We start from the raw sequence: 14,126 nt of genomic DNA on the forward strand, positions 1-14,126 counted from the left end.
TCTACTAAATTAAAAAACAATTTGTGGTAACCTGATTATGATTTAAAAGAATGATTAACAACACTTCTTGTAATGGTGTTAAAATCAGCCCAGTGTTTATTTTCAAATGCAAAAAGGAAACTAAACTGCCACCATCTATTGGCAACTATGACACGTTTAGAATCTTATGACCACTTTGTCCTTTGATCTTTTGATCCTAAAGAATCCTTAAACAGGGGTCAGACACAACCACTTTTAGTCCGTTATTCGCAGCATTTATGTTCGTAGCGTTCAAACATTCTTTTAAAACATTTGGATCCTTTTGAGAGTGACAGTTTACAGATTCAAACATGTCTCAGAGAAAAAAAAAAGAAGAAATCCTTGAAGAGAACGAACACCTGAAAATAAACCAGAGAGACTTGCAGTGCCAACTCCAAGAAATGGAGGAGAAAAACAGAGCGCTGCAGGTAAAGCTTGATGAAAGACCGCACACAAAGGAAGACTTTCTTCAAGAAAAAAGGCTACAGGAGATAAAACAGAAGGAAATGGATTTCAAGCTTCAGGACATGGAGAAACACAACAAAGGCTTGCAAATCAAGCTTAATGAAGCTCTCCAAAAAAATAAAGAGCTCCTCCATGAAAAAGATCAACAGAACATGAAGCAGAACAAACTCCAAGGCATGGAGGAAAAATACAAAGCGCTTCAGGTAAAGCTTGATAAAACACTGAACAAAAATAAGGAGTTGCTTCAAGAACAAAAGCAACAAGAAATTAAACAGAAACACATGGACTGCAAGCTTGAAGACGTGCAGGAAAAATACACAGCGCAGAAAATAAAGCTTGATAAAGCTCTGCAGAGAAATAAAGATTTCCTTCAAGAGAAAGAACAGCAAGACATGAAACAGAAACATCTGGATTGCAAGCTTCAGGACATCGAGAAACACAACGAAGGCTTGCAAGTAATGCTTGATGAAGCTCTGCAAAAGAATAAAGAAATCCTTGAAGAGAAAGACAAACTGGACATTAACCAGAGGGACATGCAGTGCCAACTCCAAGAAATGGAGGAGAAAAACAGAGCGCTGCAGATAAAGCTTGATGAAAGACCGCACACAAAGGAAGACTTTCTTCAAGAAAAAAGGCTACAGGAGATAAAACAGAAGGAAATGGATTTCAAGCTTCAGGACATGGAGAAACACAACAAAGGCTTGCAAATCAAGCTTAATGAAGCTCTGCAAAAAATTAAAGAGCTCCTCCATGAAAAAGATCAACAGGACATGAAGCAGAACAAACTCCAAGGCACGGAGGAAAAATACAAAGCGCTTCAGGTAAAGCTTGATAAAACACTGAACAAAAATAAGGAGTTGCTTCAAGAACAAAAGCAACAAGAAATTAAACAGAAACAAACGGACTGCAAGCTTGAAGACGTGCAGGAAAAATACACAGCGCAGAAAATAAAGCTTGATAAAGCTCTGCAGAGAAATAAAGATTTCCTTCAAGAGAAAGAACAGCAAGACATGAAACAGAAACATCTGGATTACAAGCTTCAGGACATCGAGAAACACAACGAAGGCTTGCAAGTAATGCTTGATGAAGCTCTGCAAAAGAATAAAGAAATCCTTGAAGAGAAAGACAAACTGGACATTAACCAGAGAGACATGCAAGGTGTGCAGGAACAATACGGAGCGCTGCAGGCAAAGCTTGATGAAACACTGCACAAATATCAAGAGCTGCTTCAAGACCAAGAACAACAGGAGATAAAGCAGAAAGAAGACAAAGAAATTCTTCAGGACTTTGAGAGGGTTAGGCTTGAAGAAAGGCTTGAAGACAAACAAGCCAAATTAGAAGAAGTGGAGAAAACATGCAAGAAACTTGAGCAGGAGAATGCAGAGACAATCGATCAGCTGAGAACCCTCATCCTAGAGAAAAAAGTGCTCGTGGAAAAGCTTGTGGAAAAGAAGAAAAAACGCTTCCGCTTCTTCTGGAGGAGGAACACTCCTGCTTTTTCTTCTTTTTCTACTTTTTCTACTGCTGATGTCACCTCGTCTTCCTCCACCTCTGTTCCATCTTAATTTTCACCTCTCCTCTCCCTTTCTCTCCCTTTCTCTCCTGACACCTCTCCCTCACCAATCTCCCTTTAACTCCTAACACCTGTCCCATCTCTCCCCCCTCTCTCTCTTTTCACCCTCACTCCCCAACCAGTCCCGACAGTTGACTGCCCCCTCTAGAGCCTGGTTCTGTCATAGGTTTCTTCCCTTATAGGGAGTTTTTCCTATCCACTGTCGCACCTAGTGCTTGCTCAGAGGGGATTGTTGGGGTTCTCTCTCCTCTATCTCTTTCCTTCTTTCTATCCCTTTCCTTTCCCTTCTTCTTTACAACCCCCCCCCCCCCCACACACACACACACACACACTTTCTATTTCCCAAATTAATAATAAACACAATTGACAAAATTTTAAAAAGTCAGATCAATGTCTTCATTCAAGAATGAATTGTCTTTGTCACGAGGTCATGTGTATTTTGTGTTTTCCTCGGGCTGGTGATCCTTCCAGTCGTTGAGCCCAGGAGTCCAGATTTTTAGTGTTTTAATCACATTTAGTGTTACATTTTAGATCACAACAATAGGATATCCACAATTTAGGATTCAGGCATTTGTTCTTTTCAATATTGTAATCATTCTATGATTGCAGGTGTTTAGAGTTAATTCGTTGATTCAGATTATTAGGTTAATAGCTCGTTTAGAGAACCTTTTCATGATATGCTAAATTTTTGAGATAGGAATTTTGGGTTTTCATGAGCTGTATGCCAAAATCATCAATATTAAAACAATGAAAGGCTTGAACTACTTCAGTTGTGTGTAATGAATCTAAAATATATGAAAGTCTAATGTTTATCAGTACATTACAGAAAATAATGAACTTTATCACAATATGCACATTTTTTGAGAAGGACCTGTACACTTTGACACACATTGGAACTGTTAGCTAAAGGAAGAGTTACTGAATTTTACAGGAAAAAATATCATTAATATGTCCCAACTTCATGGAACAAAGATATAAGAAAGTGAGGACAGGGCAGAGGTATTTGCATGATCAGCAAGAGCCATTTCATAAACTGGAATTCAAGGCTCACGTGTAAATTATATCGTAAACCAGAAGCACTCCACCACAGTAGTTCACTCTCTGGGCAGTATTTACTTTTAAGTGAAAAGCATTATATTCTGTTTATATTCATTGTGCTTTCTTTGTTCTTTTTAATCATAGTAGAAGTTTGTAGTGCAGTAAAAATCTGATCAAGGTAGCCGGACAGGTTTTCACTTACACAAGCATTACACAGTATTCATTTGTAAATAACCGGACACGAAAAACTAGAGATAAAAAATGTGATATAATATTATACTGCGGTGTATTTCGAACAAACTAGGCAGCTTATTGTCTTTCTCTTGATGATTTTTTTTATTTTTTTTTATGGCTCAAACTATTTGTTATGAAAGCAAAACAAACAAACTGATGTTGTATAAATTGATTCAGGATTATTTACTTCGAGTCCAGAAATCATAGCTGTCTCATCAGATCCAGTTGTGACATTAGCTATAGTTTCCACGGAGGGTACTTGGTTCTGTATGACAGCACAGCTTTTACGTTGAATTCAAGTGCTTGAGTACAGCCTGATAATTAGAGGCCTGCAAACTGTTTGCTGATGAACTTTTGTCTGTAAAAGTACAGACAGCTTTAGAAGACACAGGACACGAGATGGGTTCAGTGGCGTGTCCAGCGGGGTGGCCTAGGGGGGCACAGGCCACCCCCCCAACCAGACTGGCCACCCCAGGTGCTACCCCGAAGCTAAAACACTAAAATTGAATGAAATATTAAATGTACGTGTTGTGGAAGTTTTTCACTTAAATAAAGCCTGCAGACGAGCGGTGAGCGGTAGCTAACATTCTTTAATCCAAGCACACAACATACAACCAAGCTTGTGGAGCCCCCATGGCCGCGGGACAGACGGTCAGCAGAGTCTCACTGAGCTTAGCATGGCTCTCAGTTAAATACCTTCTCTGGGAACAAAAGGCAGTACACAGCTGTTTCACACCTCAAGGTTCACACTCCCTTGCTACTTCCCAGAATCCTCGAAGAGACAAAAGACTGGTCCTCTGGAGTTCCTGTTTCCCCCCCAACATCCTTGCTACACCCCCTACCATTTGTCTTACAGTATGAGTGTCAGACATGTTAATACAATAAATAATGTCATTAATATCTAGGTGAAAGAAATTCCTATACAATCCCACCCTTTGATTCTAAAATCAAGAATCACATTAAAACCAGAATTTCTTTCCTGACATTCTGTATATCACATCAACATTATTGTACACTTAAAGGAGTTTCACACTGTGTATCCTCACTTCACTGTTCTCCCACCACCCTTTGTTCATCTTTAATCTTCCCCACAATCTAAGCTCTCACATGCAAATGGAAACAACAATGATACAGAGGAAAGGTCTTCTCCAGAGTGTCAAAGTACTTTGCATGGCAAAGTGAAACAGCATTAGGTGGTCTGTCTCAGTCACAGTCATGGCTCCTGGTGTCTGTGCCATTTACAGAGTCATAATTCCAATGCTGATCTTCCTTGCGCTGTCACTTTTGGAGCTTGGCACGCTGTCTTCATCTCTCGATTTCTGTTCCAACGCGGCTGTAGATTTAAGGCAGAGCACATCGTACACCTTAGTTGTCTTCCTCAGTGTCAACGACGAAACTCTTTCATTTTATTTTAAGATTTTGCTGTTCAAAATCTCCTCGTGATAATCCTTTGGAAGCCCACTGTCGTTTGTCAGTTGTCCTGCAGATGGTCCCTGCTTTCCACTGGTCTTGTTGAAGCATTGTCTCCCAGTCATGGTCTGCATCTGCGCCTCAGTCAATCCTTCCATATCCCTCATGTCACGGTTCCTGCAATTTAAAAATGAAAGCTCCCCCGGAAAAACCCTCTTTTGCCCTATGTTAGCTTAGCACAATTAGACATGCACAATAAAATTGTGCATTGTCTCTTAAAAATTCTCAGGGCTTCTCCCCTGAAGTAGCTTCACTCCAGGCCCTGTTGTAAGAAAAAACATTAGCCAGTGGTGTGTCCTGCTGTAAATCATGTGATTAGATCATATGATTAACCCTTTGCTGTGGAAAAAGTGATATAGATTTTAGCGCAGCGCGTCTGTATGCACACTTTCTCACAGTGACCTCTGCACTGTAAACAATACAAGGTCATGAATAACACACCGCTGGTAAATTCACAAAGACACAGAAAGTGGCATTTAAAAGGTTAAGTCAGCATGGCCCAAAAGCCCATGCAACCCAGGATGTTGCTGTCACCTTTCTGCTCCTGTAAAAAGAAACATACATACATCCACCCTTTTGTTAGGTCAAGGTGGAGGTGCAATCTTGCATAGTCAGTTCCCATTTTTATTTGCCGACAGTAGAACCTCTCGTGACGCAATAAGTTTCTACTGCCAGCAATGACGTCAGTTCAAAAAATAAAAAAGAATTTAGACTGGATTACCTCGCTGAATCCTTTTTGCCAGGGACTTGTTTTCTGATTGTCCCAAATAAGTGGCTTTCTCCTGAGCCCATTTTAATTTTGGAGAAGCTCACTTCCGATTGATCAACATGTTGTGTAGCGCTTTCGATTCCGATCTTGCAGGCCTGCTTGAAAAAGAGAAAATTGCCAAACAAAAATCTCAGTGCACTGTTAAAAATCAAAAAATATGAAGGCCTAGTTTTAGAAGTTGTCTAAGCATACTCCCTTAGAATGATAGATCAAAACAAAACTAATTGGCAGGTTCAAAGTGGTACCAAAGGAAAAAGCATCAGTAAATCTCCAAAACTTTCATCCACCAGTCACACACCTCACACAACAGCAATATTCTATTAGAAAATGAGTTTTTGTTTTCCCCATGTACCCAGATGTGTGTCACGATAAGACCTCCCTCACACATCAGAAACAAGAAACTCAATAATCTATTAGTCCCCACTCATCTGACCCTCCCGCAGCATTCTGTTCACCCCTGCAATGATTCAATCATCCTTCCCCAAAAATAATACTAGTTCACTAGTCTATGTATCACTTCTTAACCTACTAAGTGAACCGGACAAGATGATGGTAACAGAAATGCTTAAAATGCTATTTGGTCTTCATGAGCTTCATTGCATGTGTGTTTGTGTTAGTAGGATTAATGCATTTTTCTGTTTGTGTAATTTTTTGTGTACCTCTCCTTTTTGCGGTGCTCCAGACACTTTTCAATTCTCCACGCAAGGCAGTCGTTTTTTCCTTCCCAGTTTCCTAAACCCAAATTTTATTCCCACACTACAACAGCCTTCCTCCATGTTGTCCCCTTCTCCTTTGACTGTGGTCTCATCTCATCTCTCCCCCTTGCAGCAGTCCAGTGAGAGTCAGTTGTCTTTCAGCTTTGTCCTGTGTCTTCCACTGTCTCATTTTGCCATTTTTTGCGCCGAAAGTGGCAAATGTCCAACTCAAGCAGTCTTTTCAAAAGTCCATTCACACAGTGAAGTTGCAGCTCCTTGGAAATGCACATCCATCCATCCAGTCATGATGATGCCATTTTTCTCCTTGCTGTCGCTGTCTTGCACAGCTGTTGCTGCTGGACCTTTTCTTCACTGCTCAGGATGCTGCTGTGAGCTCTCGAGATCCATCTCGTTGTTCTGAAACTGCATTTCTTGTCTTCAGGGAGAGATTCTTGGAGCTTGTGTTCTCAGGGTGACAAACACATGGAAGTTAAGCTGTAAAACAATTTAGCCAAAACTTGGCTTGAGTGTTTCTAATGATGTTAACCTATAGTTTTCTTCCGACTGCTGCACGTGGAAAATTGATCAAGGTCTGCTCTTCACCTGCAAGTACACACTGAGACATTTTGATCATTCTTCTCATTGCTTAAAACAACACATCTCCCCTCTCTGGTTCTGAATTCCCCTTTCTTAAAACCCAGAGAGATTGTAGTTGTTTTACGTTGAAAAACACCAAACCCTCTTCCTATTTTGCTTATTTTATCAACAATTCTGCTAAAAAAATTTTTTTTGTGTGTGTCCACCCTAGGGGAGCTGGTGGCCTGCAGTACCACCCTCTCCCACTAGTTGGAAACAACTTTTACACACATTTCTACACTCCTCTCTCTCTTTTTTTTTCTTTCTTGTTTTGTTCCCCATTTTCAACATTTTGTAACCCCATTTTTCACTGTTTTTACACACACATCAACTTTCCCACACAACCATTCTCTGCAATCTTACACACTACACATTTACTCAATTCTTACCATACAGTCACGTATTGAGTTTGTCTCTGGCCGCCTGGTGGAAGGCCTGCCGCTTTACTGGATCCAGCTTCCCTTTACATTCAGAGCGTCCCCTGCAATGGCCTTCTTCCCTTACCGGCAGAAAAGTGCTAAAATACCGTCACTCCACACACTGTATTGTGCAGACGTGATTATCAACGGTGGACTCGAACCACCGTTCCCTGTGATGGCCCGGTGTTTTGCAATTACTCTGGCAGAAGACTGCTTTTCTTTTGCACAACACCGGAACCGAACACAAGCCTGGGGACTCTAACCCCAGGATTTTCCCCGACAGTGTACCCGAACCGCCGTTCCTGTGGTGTACTTGGACCGAACACAGGTCTGGGCCGGCTTCTCCCCAACAACGTGCACGAGCCACTGTCCTTGTGATGAGCCGTACCCAACACAAGCCTGGGGCCTCAAACCGCCAGGATTTTCCCTCCGGAGACTCGAACTCCGGAGTCGGCCAGCGTTCTCCCCCTCGGCCAGACAAAAAAACTCTCCATGACTGTATACAAGTTAGCTACAACTCACCCATCTGCAGAAGTCCCCTCAAAATCGATGATCTCGGTGGAGGACTGAAACACACGGCTCCGTGACTCCTCCATTTCCTTCTCTTCAACAGCTGGTAGGACAAAGGTACCTTTTCCCTCAGGGGTGATCAGCCCGTCCACGGAACCGTTGTTCAGCGACCACACGGACCACCCTGCTCATAGCGCCAATTTGTTGTGGAAGTTTTTCACTTAAATAAAGCCTGCAGACGAGCGGTGAGCGGTAGCTAACATTCTTTAATCCAAGCACACAACATACAACCAAGCTTGTGGAGCCCCCATGGCCGCGGGACAGACGGTCAGCAGAGTCTCACTGAGCTTAGCATGGCTCTCAGTTAAATACCTTCTCTGGGAACAAAAGGCAGTACACAGCTGTTTCACACCTCAAGGTTCACACTCCCTTGCTACTTCCCAGAATCCTCGAAGAGACAAAAGACTGGTCCTCTGGAGTTCCTGTTTCCCCCCCAACATCCTTGCTACACCCCCTACCATTTGTCTTACAGTATGAGTGTCAGACATGTTAATACAATAAATAATGTCATTAATATCTAGGTGAAAGAAATTCCTATACAATCGATTATGGTTTCACAGTGAAGCTCAGATATCCGAGGGTAAGTGAATGCAGCACAGCTTCTGCACTATGAGCATCATGTTAGCAAAGGTAGGAGAGCCAAGCACGAAAGACAGCACTGCAGAAAACATTTTTTCAGCAAAAGATTAACAAGTTAACATAGCTGGACTAGCCATCGAACATTTGCATGGTGGGCTGATGACTTATTTATTTATTTATTTTGTAACGGCATGAACAGTGAGAGTTGGTGGATTGGCCAGATGCTGGCCGATGTGTAAAAATAACCCAGTTGTTTGGTGGTGGCTATGGCGGAGCTTCCACAGAGGCAACAGGTGGATGAGGGAAGGGGAGGCAGGAGGAGGAGAGTCCCGAGGCAGCCGCTGGTCCGACTATCAGGTGAACTGAACTTCAGGTAAGAAGTTATGACCTGCAGTCTATCTGGGTCAGATATAAACCAAGTTTTTACAGTCAGTTACAATAACTCGTACTGCGTGAGCTAGCATGACGGAGTTTCTATACAGCTGTTCGGTTGCTATGATGTTACTGATAGTGAAGTTTATTTTATTCATAAGGTTAGTTAGTAGAGTTGCCAACGGCTCCTTAAAAAATGGAATGGTCCCTCATTCAGAGAAAATATTATGCGTTTGGTATTGAGCTGAGAAGAGACGCAGTTTGTCCCGTACTTTAGCTAGAATGAAAAAAGACACAAAGCTGGAGTTATTCTGTGTGTTTACGCTGCACAGCTGTCTCTTCTTCTCTCATTCTCCCCCTCCCTCCCCTGTTGCTACTTCAATCATGAAACTGATCAATGATCAGCTGATCGGCTTTTCTCTCTTGCTTATTTATCGCCCACTTTGCGCCAGAAACAGGAAACTAGCGAATGTCGCGCTAAACAACAATAGCACGTTTAAGCTTGATCAGCTGTTGTTAGAATGTATTTAATATTAATTTCTAGTATCAGCTGATGTTTGCTGGAGCCACAGCTGTAAAGCTGTGGTCAGGATATCGGTTTGGATATGTGGTGAGATGGAAACATGAGGATGAAACCAGGAGATGTCCTTACTGAATCATCAGAGCTGAACAGGTGATGGAGAAACAGGTTTACCTTTTAGGTGACATGAATGAGTTGAAGGGAAGTTATGAACTGTTTCTGAGAGACAAATAACACCAGGATCCTTTTCTAAGTAGCTGACAGCTGGTAACTGTGCAGGGGCGGGTCTAGCAAAGTGTTGCCAGGGGGCCAGGTAGGGCATCAACAGGGAGAGGGGGGCACAAAGAAATACTTTTCTTTCTTATTCTCATTTAAAATATCTAGCTTTTATTAAATAATTATCTGAAGCTTACGAACAAAGTTTTTATCTGACGTAAAATATATAGAAATCATACATATACCAACAAGACAGTGTATATCACTGTCACAACAGCATTTTGTTTTCATTCAAAGGCTTTATGGCTTTAATACCTGGTGGGCTGGTCTGTAGTGAAAATGCCCAATTTTTTGTCCCAGTCCAGCCCTGCAGGTTAATACTGGCAGTGTCACCATGCCAGCTGACTGTATTTCATTATCAGCCAGTGTTGCTCTTCATACATCAATATTACCGAAGTTTACCATAAGGCAGCATATAAAGTATTTACTTGCTTTCAGGTTTCATTCAAATGTTAGTCTTTTCATTTGTTTCCCCACTTTTTTTCCTGTTTCAAAATCAAACACCAGTTTGTGAGAAGATTATCTTCTTTTTTTAATAGGCATTGGTTTTGCATTGGCTAATTTGGCAATTGTATGTTAAAAATGTTCGTATTTTAATATTCAAAAATGTTTTTGCCCAAAACATATGTGCACTACACGTCAGTAAAAATACTATGCAAATATTGATGTCCTTGACTGCTGAATAAACACTGACTGATTGTATCTCTTGTACTTTATCAACGCAGTATCTAACAACTTTGCACCGTAGTGGTTAAAATCTCATTCTAATAAGAGTTAAAAGTGCATTCGGTTATTAGGTTTATAGGGTTATTGAATTATGGTTAATGGTTGGTAGAATTGTTTTTAACATTATCTGCCAATTACATCTGCCACCCTTCTCCAAATCTATGCCCCTACCTGGCCCCCCCAACAAAGATTTTCTAGACATGCCACTGATTCTGATATACTGTTTTCAAAAGAGATTCAGAAAAAAATGGGATGGCATATTTGTAAACATATTGAAATTTGGTTTAAAAGTTGTTGCAGAAATGTAATATGTAATATTAATCTCTCCAAACAGTGGTGAATGCAGTTTCACCAAAAATGAAGACTGTTAGGTTGACTTCAACCTACTGGCACATTGTAATAGTGATGTGATGTGGTGTTTAGTAACACTGGGGGACCAAAGGGGACGGTCTTATCTCCATTCCTGGTTATTTTGTACACATCCGATTTCCTGTACAACAGTGAGCATGCCCGTGGGTGACAGCAAAAGAAGTAAATCCACATTAGAGCCGATAACTTTCCGTATTACGACCAAAATTCAACCACAATTATATGGTCGTCCACCACCATGAATTAGAAAAACCAATCACCCTTTGTTATGTCTTTCAGGATTTGACCAGTCATTTTCATTCTAGAATGCCATACCCCTCAAATTCAGTCAGACCATCTTTTTACCAAAGCTCTGGTCATGACACTGTAAGTCTGTGAAATATTATGGCATGAAAAGTATTAAAAAGTATTTAAAAAAAGGGGTTTTCCCATCTTTTCAATAGCTTGTTAGTGTTGTTAGGTTAATTGGTGAGTCTAAATTGGATATAGGTGTGAATATAGGTGCAAATAGTTGTCTGAGTCGCTGTGCTAGCCCTGTGATAAACTGGTGACCTGTCCAGGCTGTACCCTGCCTCTTCTCTTATGGCAGTTAAGATGGGCTTCAGACACTCCACAACCCTGAATTGGATAAATAGAAGAGATTGGATAGATGAGCTTTCCCTGCAGCTGTAGCTAGCCAACCAAGCTGAAGGCTAATGACAGTTTATGTGCAGTTAACCTAGCTATTTTTTTTAAAAAGTAGTAATATTTCCAATAGTAGTAGTTACAGTTAGAAGAGTCACAAACAAATCTCTGTTTATTAAGTATTGTATTAGCTTGTTTGCTAACATTGATAATAATGTGCAAGCATGACAAATATTGAGACTAGTGATTGGGTTGCTAGCTATTATTTAAATACATTGTGGTGTGAATGAGACACGGCGAGTCCACAGATCAAGGTTTTGGGCCATCTTTATTAGTTCAGCTGCAGCTCTCAGCTCTCAGCTGCAGATGCATCACACCACAACACCAACCCAAACACAACCCTAATTCCCCTTCTTGCAGCCAGTGGGTGTGATTGCGGATGCAGAGTGGGTGCGTCTGCCTTCCCTGCACTGCACCGCAAACCACGTCCCACCACATACATACCAGCAGGTCAACTAATACTGTTAACTGCTGATGGGAAATTTTGCTGTGAACTGTGTACATATAACACATTAATGAGAATCAATATCACAAACTGAGAAATTTCATTTGTGACAAAGTTCATTTACATGAAAAGAAGTAAACAGACTTCAATAGACTTTAGTTTGTATTGTTAAATGAGAGTTCAGGATACAGGTGCAGAGTACAAAGACACAGCAACATGCTTTAGCAGAAAAAAGTTACAAAACTACATGATAAAAATTTTTATCCACCACTTCCATATCTATTAGTAAAATACACTAGACACTAATAAATTAAATTTGCAGAGTAAAAAAAAAAACATCCTGTGGTTTCTCACTGACTTCCAGGAGCTTCACTGACAGATGTGCCTTATACCACCCAGCAGTGTCACAAGAGGAAAAGACTGGAAGAAAAGCACAGTGGTAAAATAATAAGTGGATGCACAAGAAGAGTCACAAGTCATCAGCAGTGTCACCAGTAGTACTTTGTGAATCGATATTTCGAGGCCACCATGACAGATGAACCCTGGGGCTTTGACAAAAACAAAAAAAATGCTCAACCCTGACTTCAGTGCACAGGATATTTAATTGTATATAACTTTATTACATACTAGTGAAAGTGGAAGTAATCTGTTGTTCATCATGTCATATTACACCTTACCATGAATGTTCTTATGTACAATTTCAATTTATTATTTAGTTCACTTCAAACAAATAATAAAGCTTATGACAATTATACAAAATGCACACACTTTTTTTTCCACCTCACACGAGTCACTCACAGAGCAGAAGTATATATATAAATATATATATATATATATAAAATATAAAAGTCTGATGTATCCGCTCAGCCTGACAACTGTTCACTTCCTGTCCAGCCTTTTTTTTTTTTTTTTAAATCCAGCCACAGCTTCAGAATGCAACATAGCTGTTTCATTGCAGCATTTACAGGACACAAAGGTAAGAAAAAAGATATATATATATTTTCAAACATATTTCATAAAGGAGTGCTGGTTTAGCTCACAGAGCAGGCAACCATTTGCCACAGGACTAAATGCTGTGGTCTGGGTCTGACTCCTAAACTCAATATATGTGCAATAATGCTCACATTTAAATGCTTTACAAATGGCAGAGTTGGTCATGCTTTTTAAGTTTTGCAACCTTTTATTTAATATTTTCTGTTCAGTCCTTTGTGGCTTGTTGTTTTATTATTTTCCTTGTGCTAAGGAGTTAATATTTCAATGCAATGTAGTGTTTGAACTCTGTTTTCTTTTTGTTATTTGTGTCCTCCATTCTTATTTACAGATAATGTTGTTTCCCTCTTATATTCCCCGTGTCTGTTAGGTGTCAGTGTTAGACATTCTTGCATTATCAGACTTTCTTTTATGTTTTCTTTGCCACTGTCTTTGGGGTTTCTGTTTAGTTTTACATCCTCTGTCCAACCTGATTTTTTTTTTTTGTATTTTTCCCCTCCCTGTGTATCTTTAGTGTACTTAAATCCTCAGTTTACCTTACTTTCTTATCGTAGTTTGGTTCTTTTTTTCCCTGTTTAGCTTTGTGGAAAATGTTTAATGTTTCATTGGACGTGTTCTATGTTAAAATAAAGGTTTGTTTTTGTATAGTAACTCAGCCTTAAAAGTCTACATTTGGGTCCACCGTCACACCAATTCACCAAGTGACTGAGCTGACAGTGAAGAAATAACATCATGGGGAACCAGTGTTTGGCACGTAGATGGTGTAAAAAGATGAACAAGAAATGTGACAAAGAGGGTGTTAACAGAACTGAGAAGAGTGAAGAAAACCCCTCCTTCCTCTTAAAACGGCCTCTGCAGGGGGAGGGGGACACAGTGAAGGAAACAGGGAGGAGACTTCATGCAGACATGCAGAAGAAACCTCTAGAAAAAATGACAAATTACAATTTAATGCCCAGGGGTGAGACAATTGTTATTTTGTGATTGACAGTAAAAAAGTTAATTGTACATAGACAAATAAATAAATATATAATAAAGATAAAAGATAAAATACTTACAGTTGTCTTTGCATTTTGCTAGTCTTTGCCTGTCTGATATAGAAGAGGAAGGTGAGTTAATCATTATAATTTTACAATTAACTCATAATGAAATGTCCATAAAAACATCTTTAATTCCTCTGCTTCTAAAGTTCCAAAGAATATTTCTTACAGCTGAGAAATATTCAGCAGACCTGGACAAGAAAAGGTCTAAACTCATTCAAACAATCACTTTGGTGATGCC

The 14,126-nt window shown here is 40.2% G+C and overlaps 1 protein-coding gene across 1 annotated transcript; it reads left to right on the plus strand.

The window, feature by feature from the left end:
- Positions 1 to 329: 329 nt before the first annotated feature.
- Positions 330 to 2,411, plus strand: LOC148102909 (uncharacterized). Its single transcript, XM_087840263.1, has one exon. The coding sequence runs from the start codon at positions 330 to 332 to the stop codon at positions 2,046 to 2,048; it is 1,719 nt and encodes a 572-aa protein (XP_087696389.1). The 3' UTR covers positions 2,049 to 2,411.
- Positions 2,412 to 14,126: the final 11,715 nt, after the last annotated feature.

Source organism: Neolamprologus brichardi, chromosome 4 (assembly GCF_056152115.1).
Source record: "Neolamprologus brichardi isolate AB-2024 chromosome 4, ASM5615211v1, whole genome shotgun sequence".
In the NCBI taxonomy this organism is placed as follows: Eukaryota; Metazoa; Chordata; class Actinopteri; order Cichliformes; family Cichlidae; genus Neolamprologus; species Neolamprologus brichardi.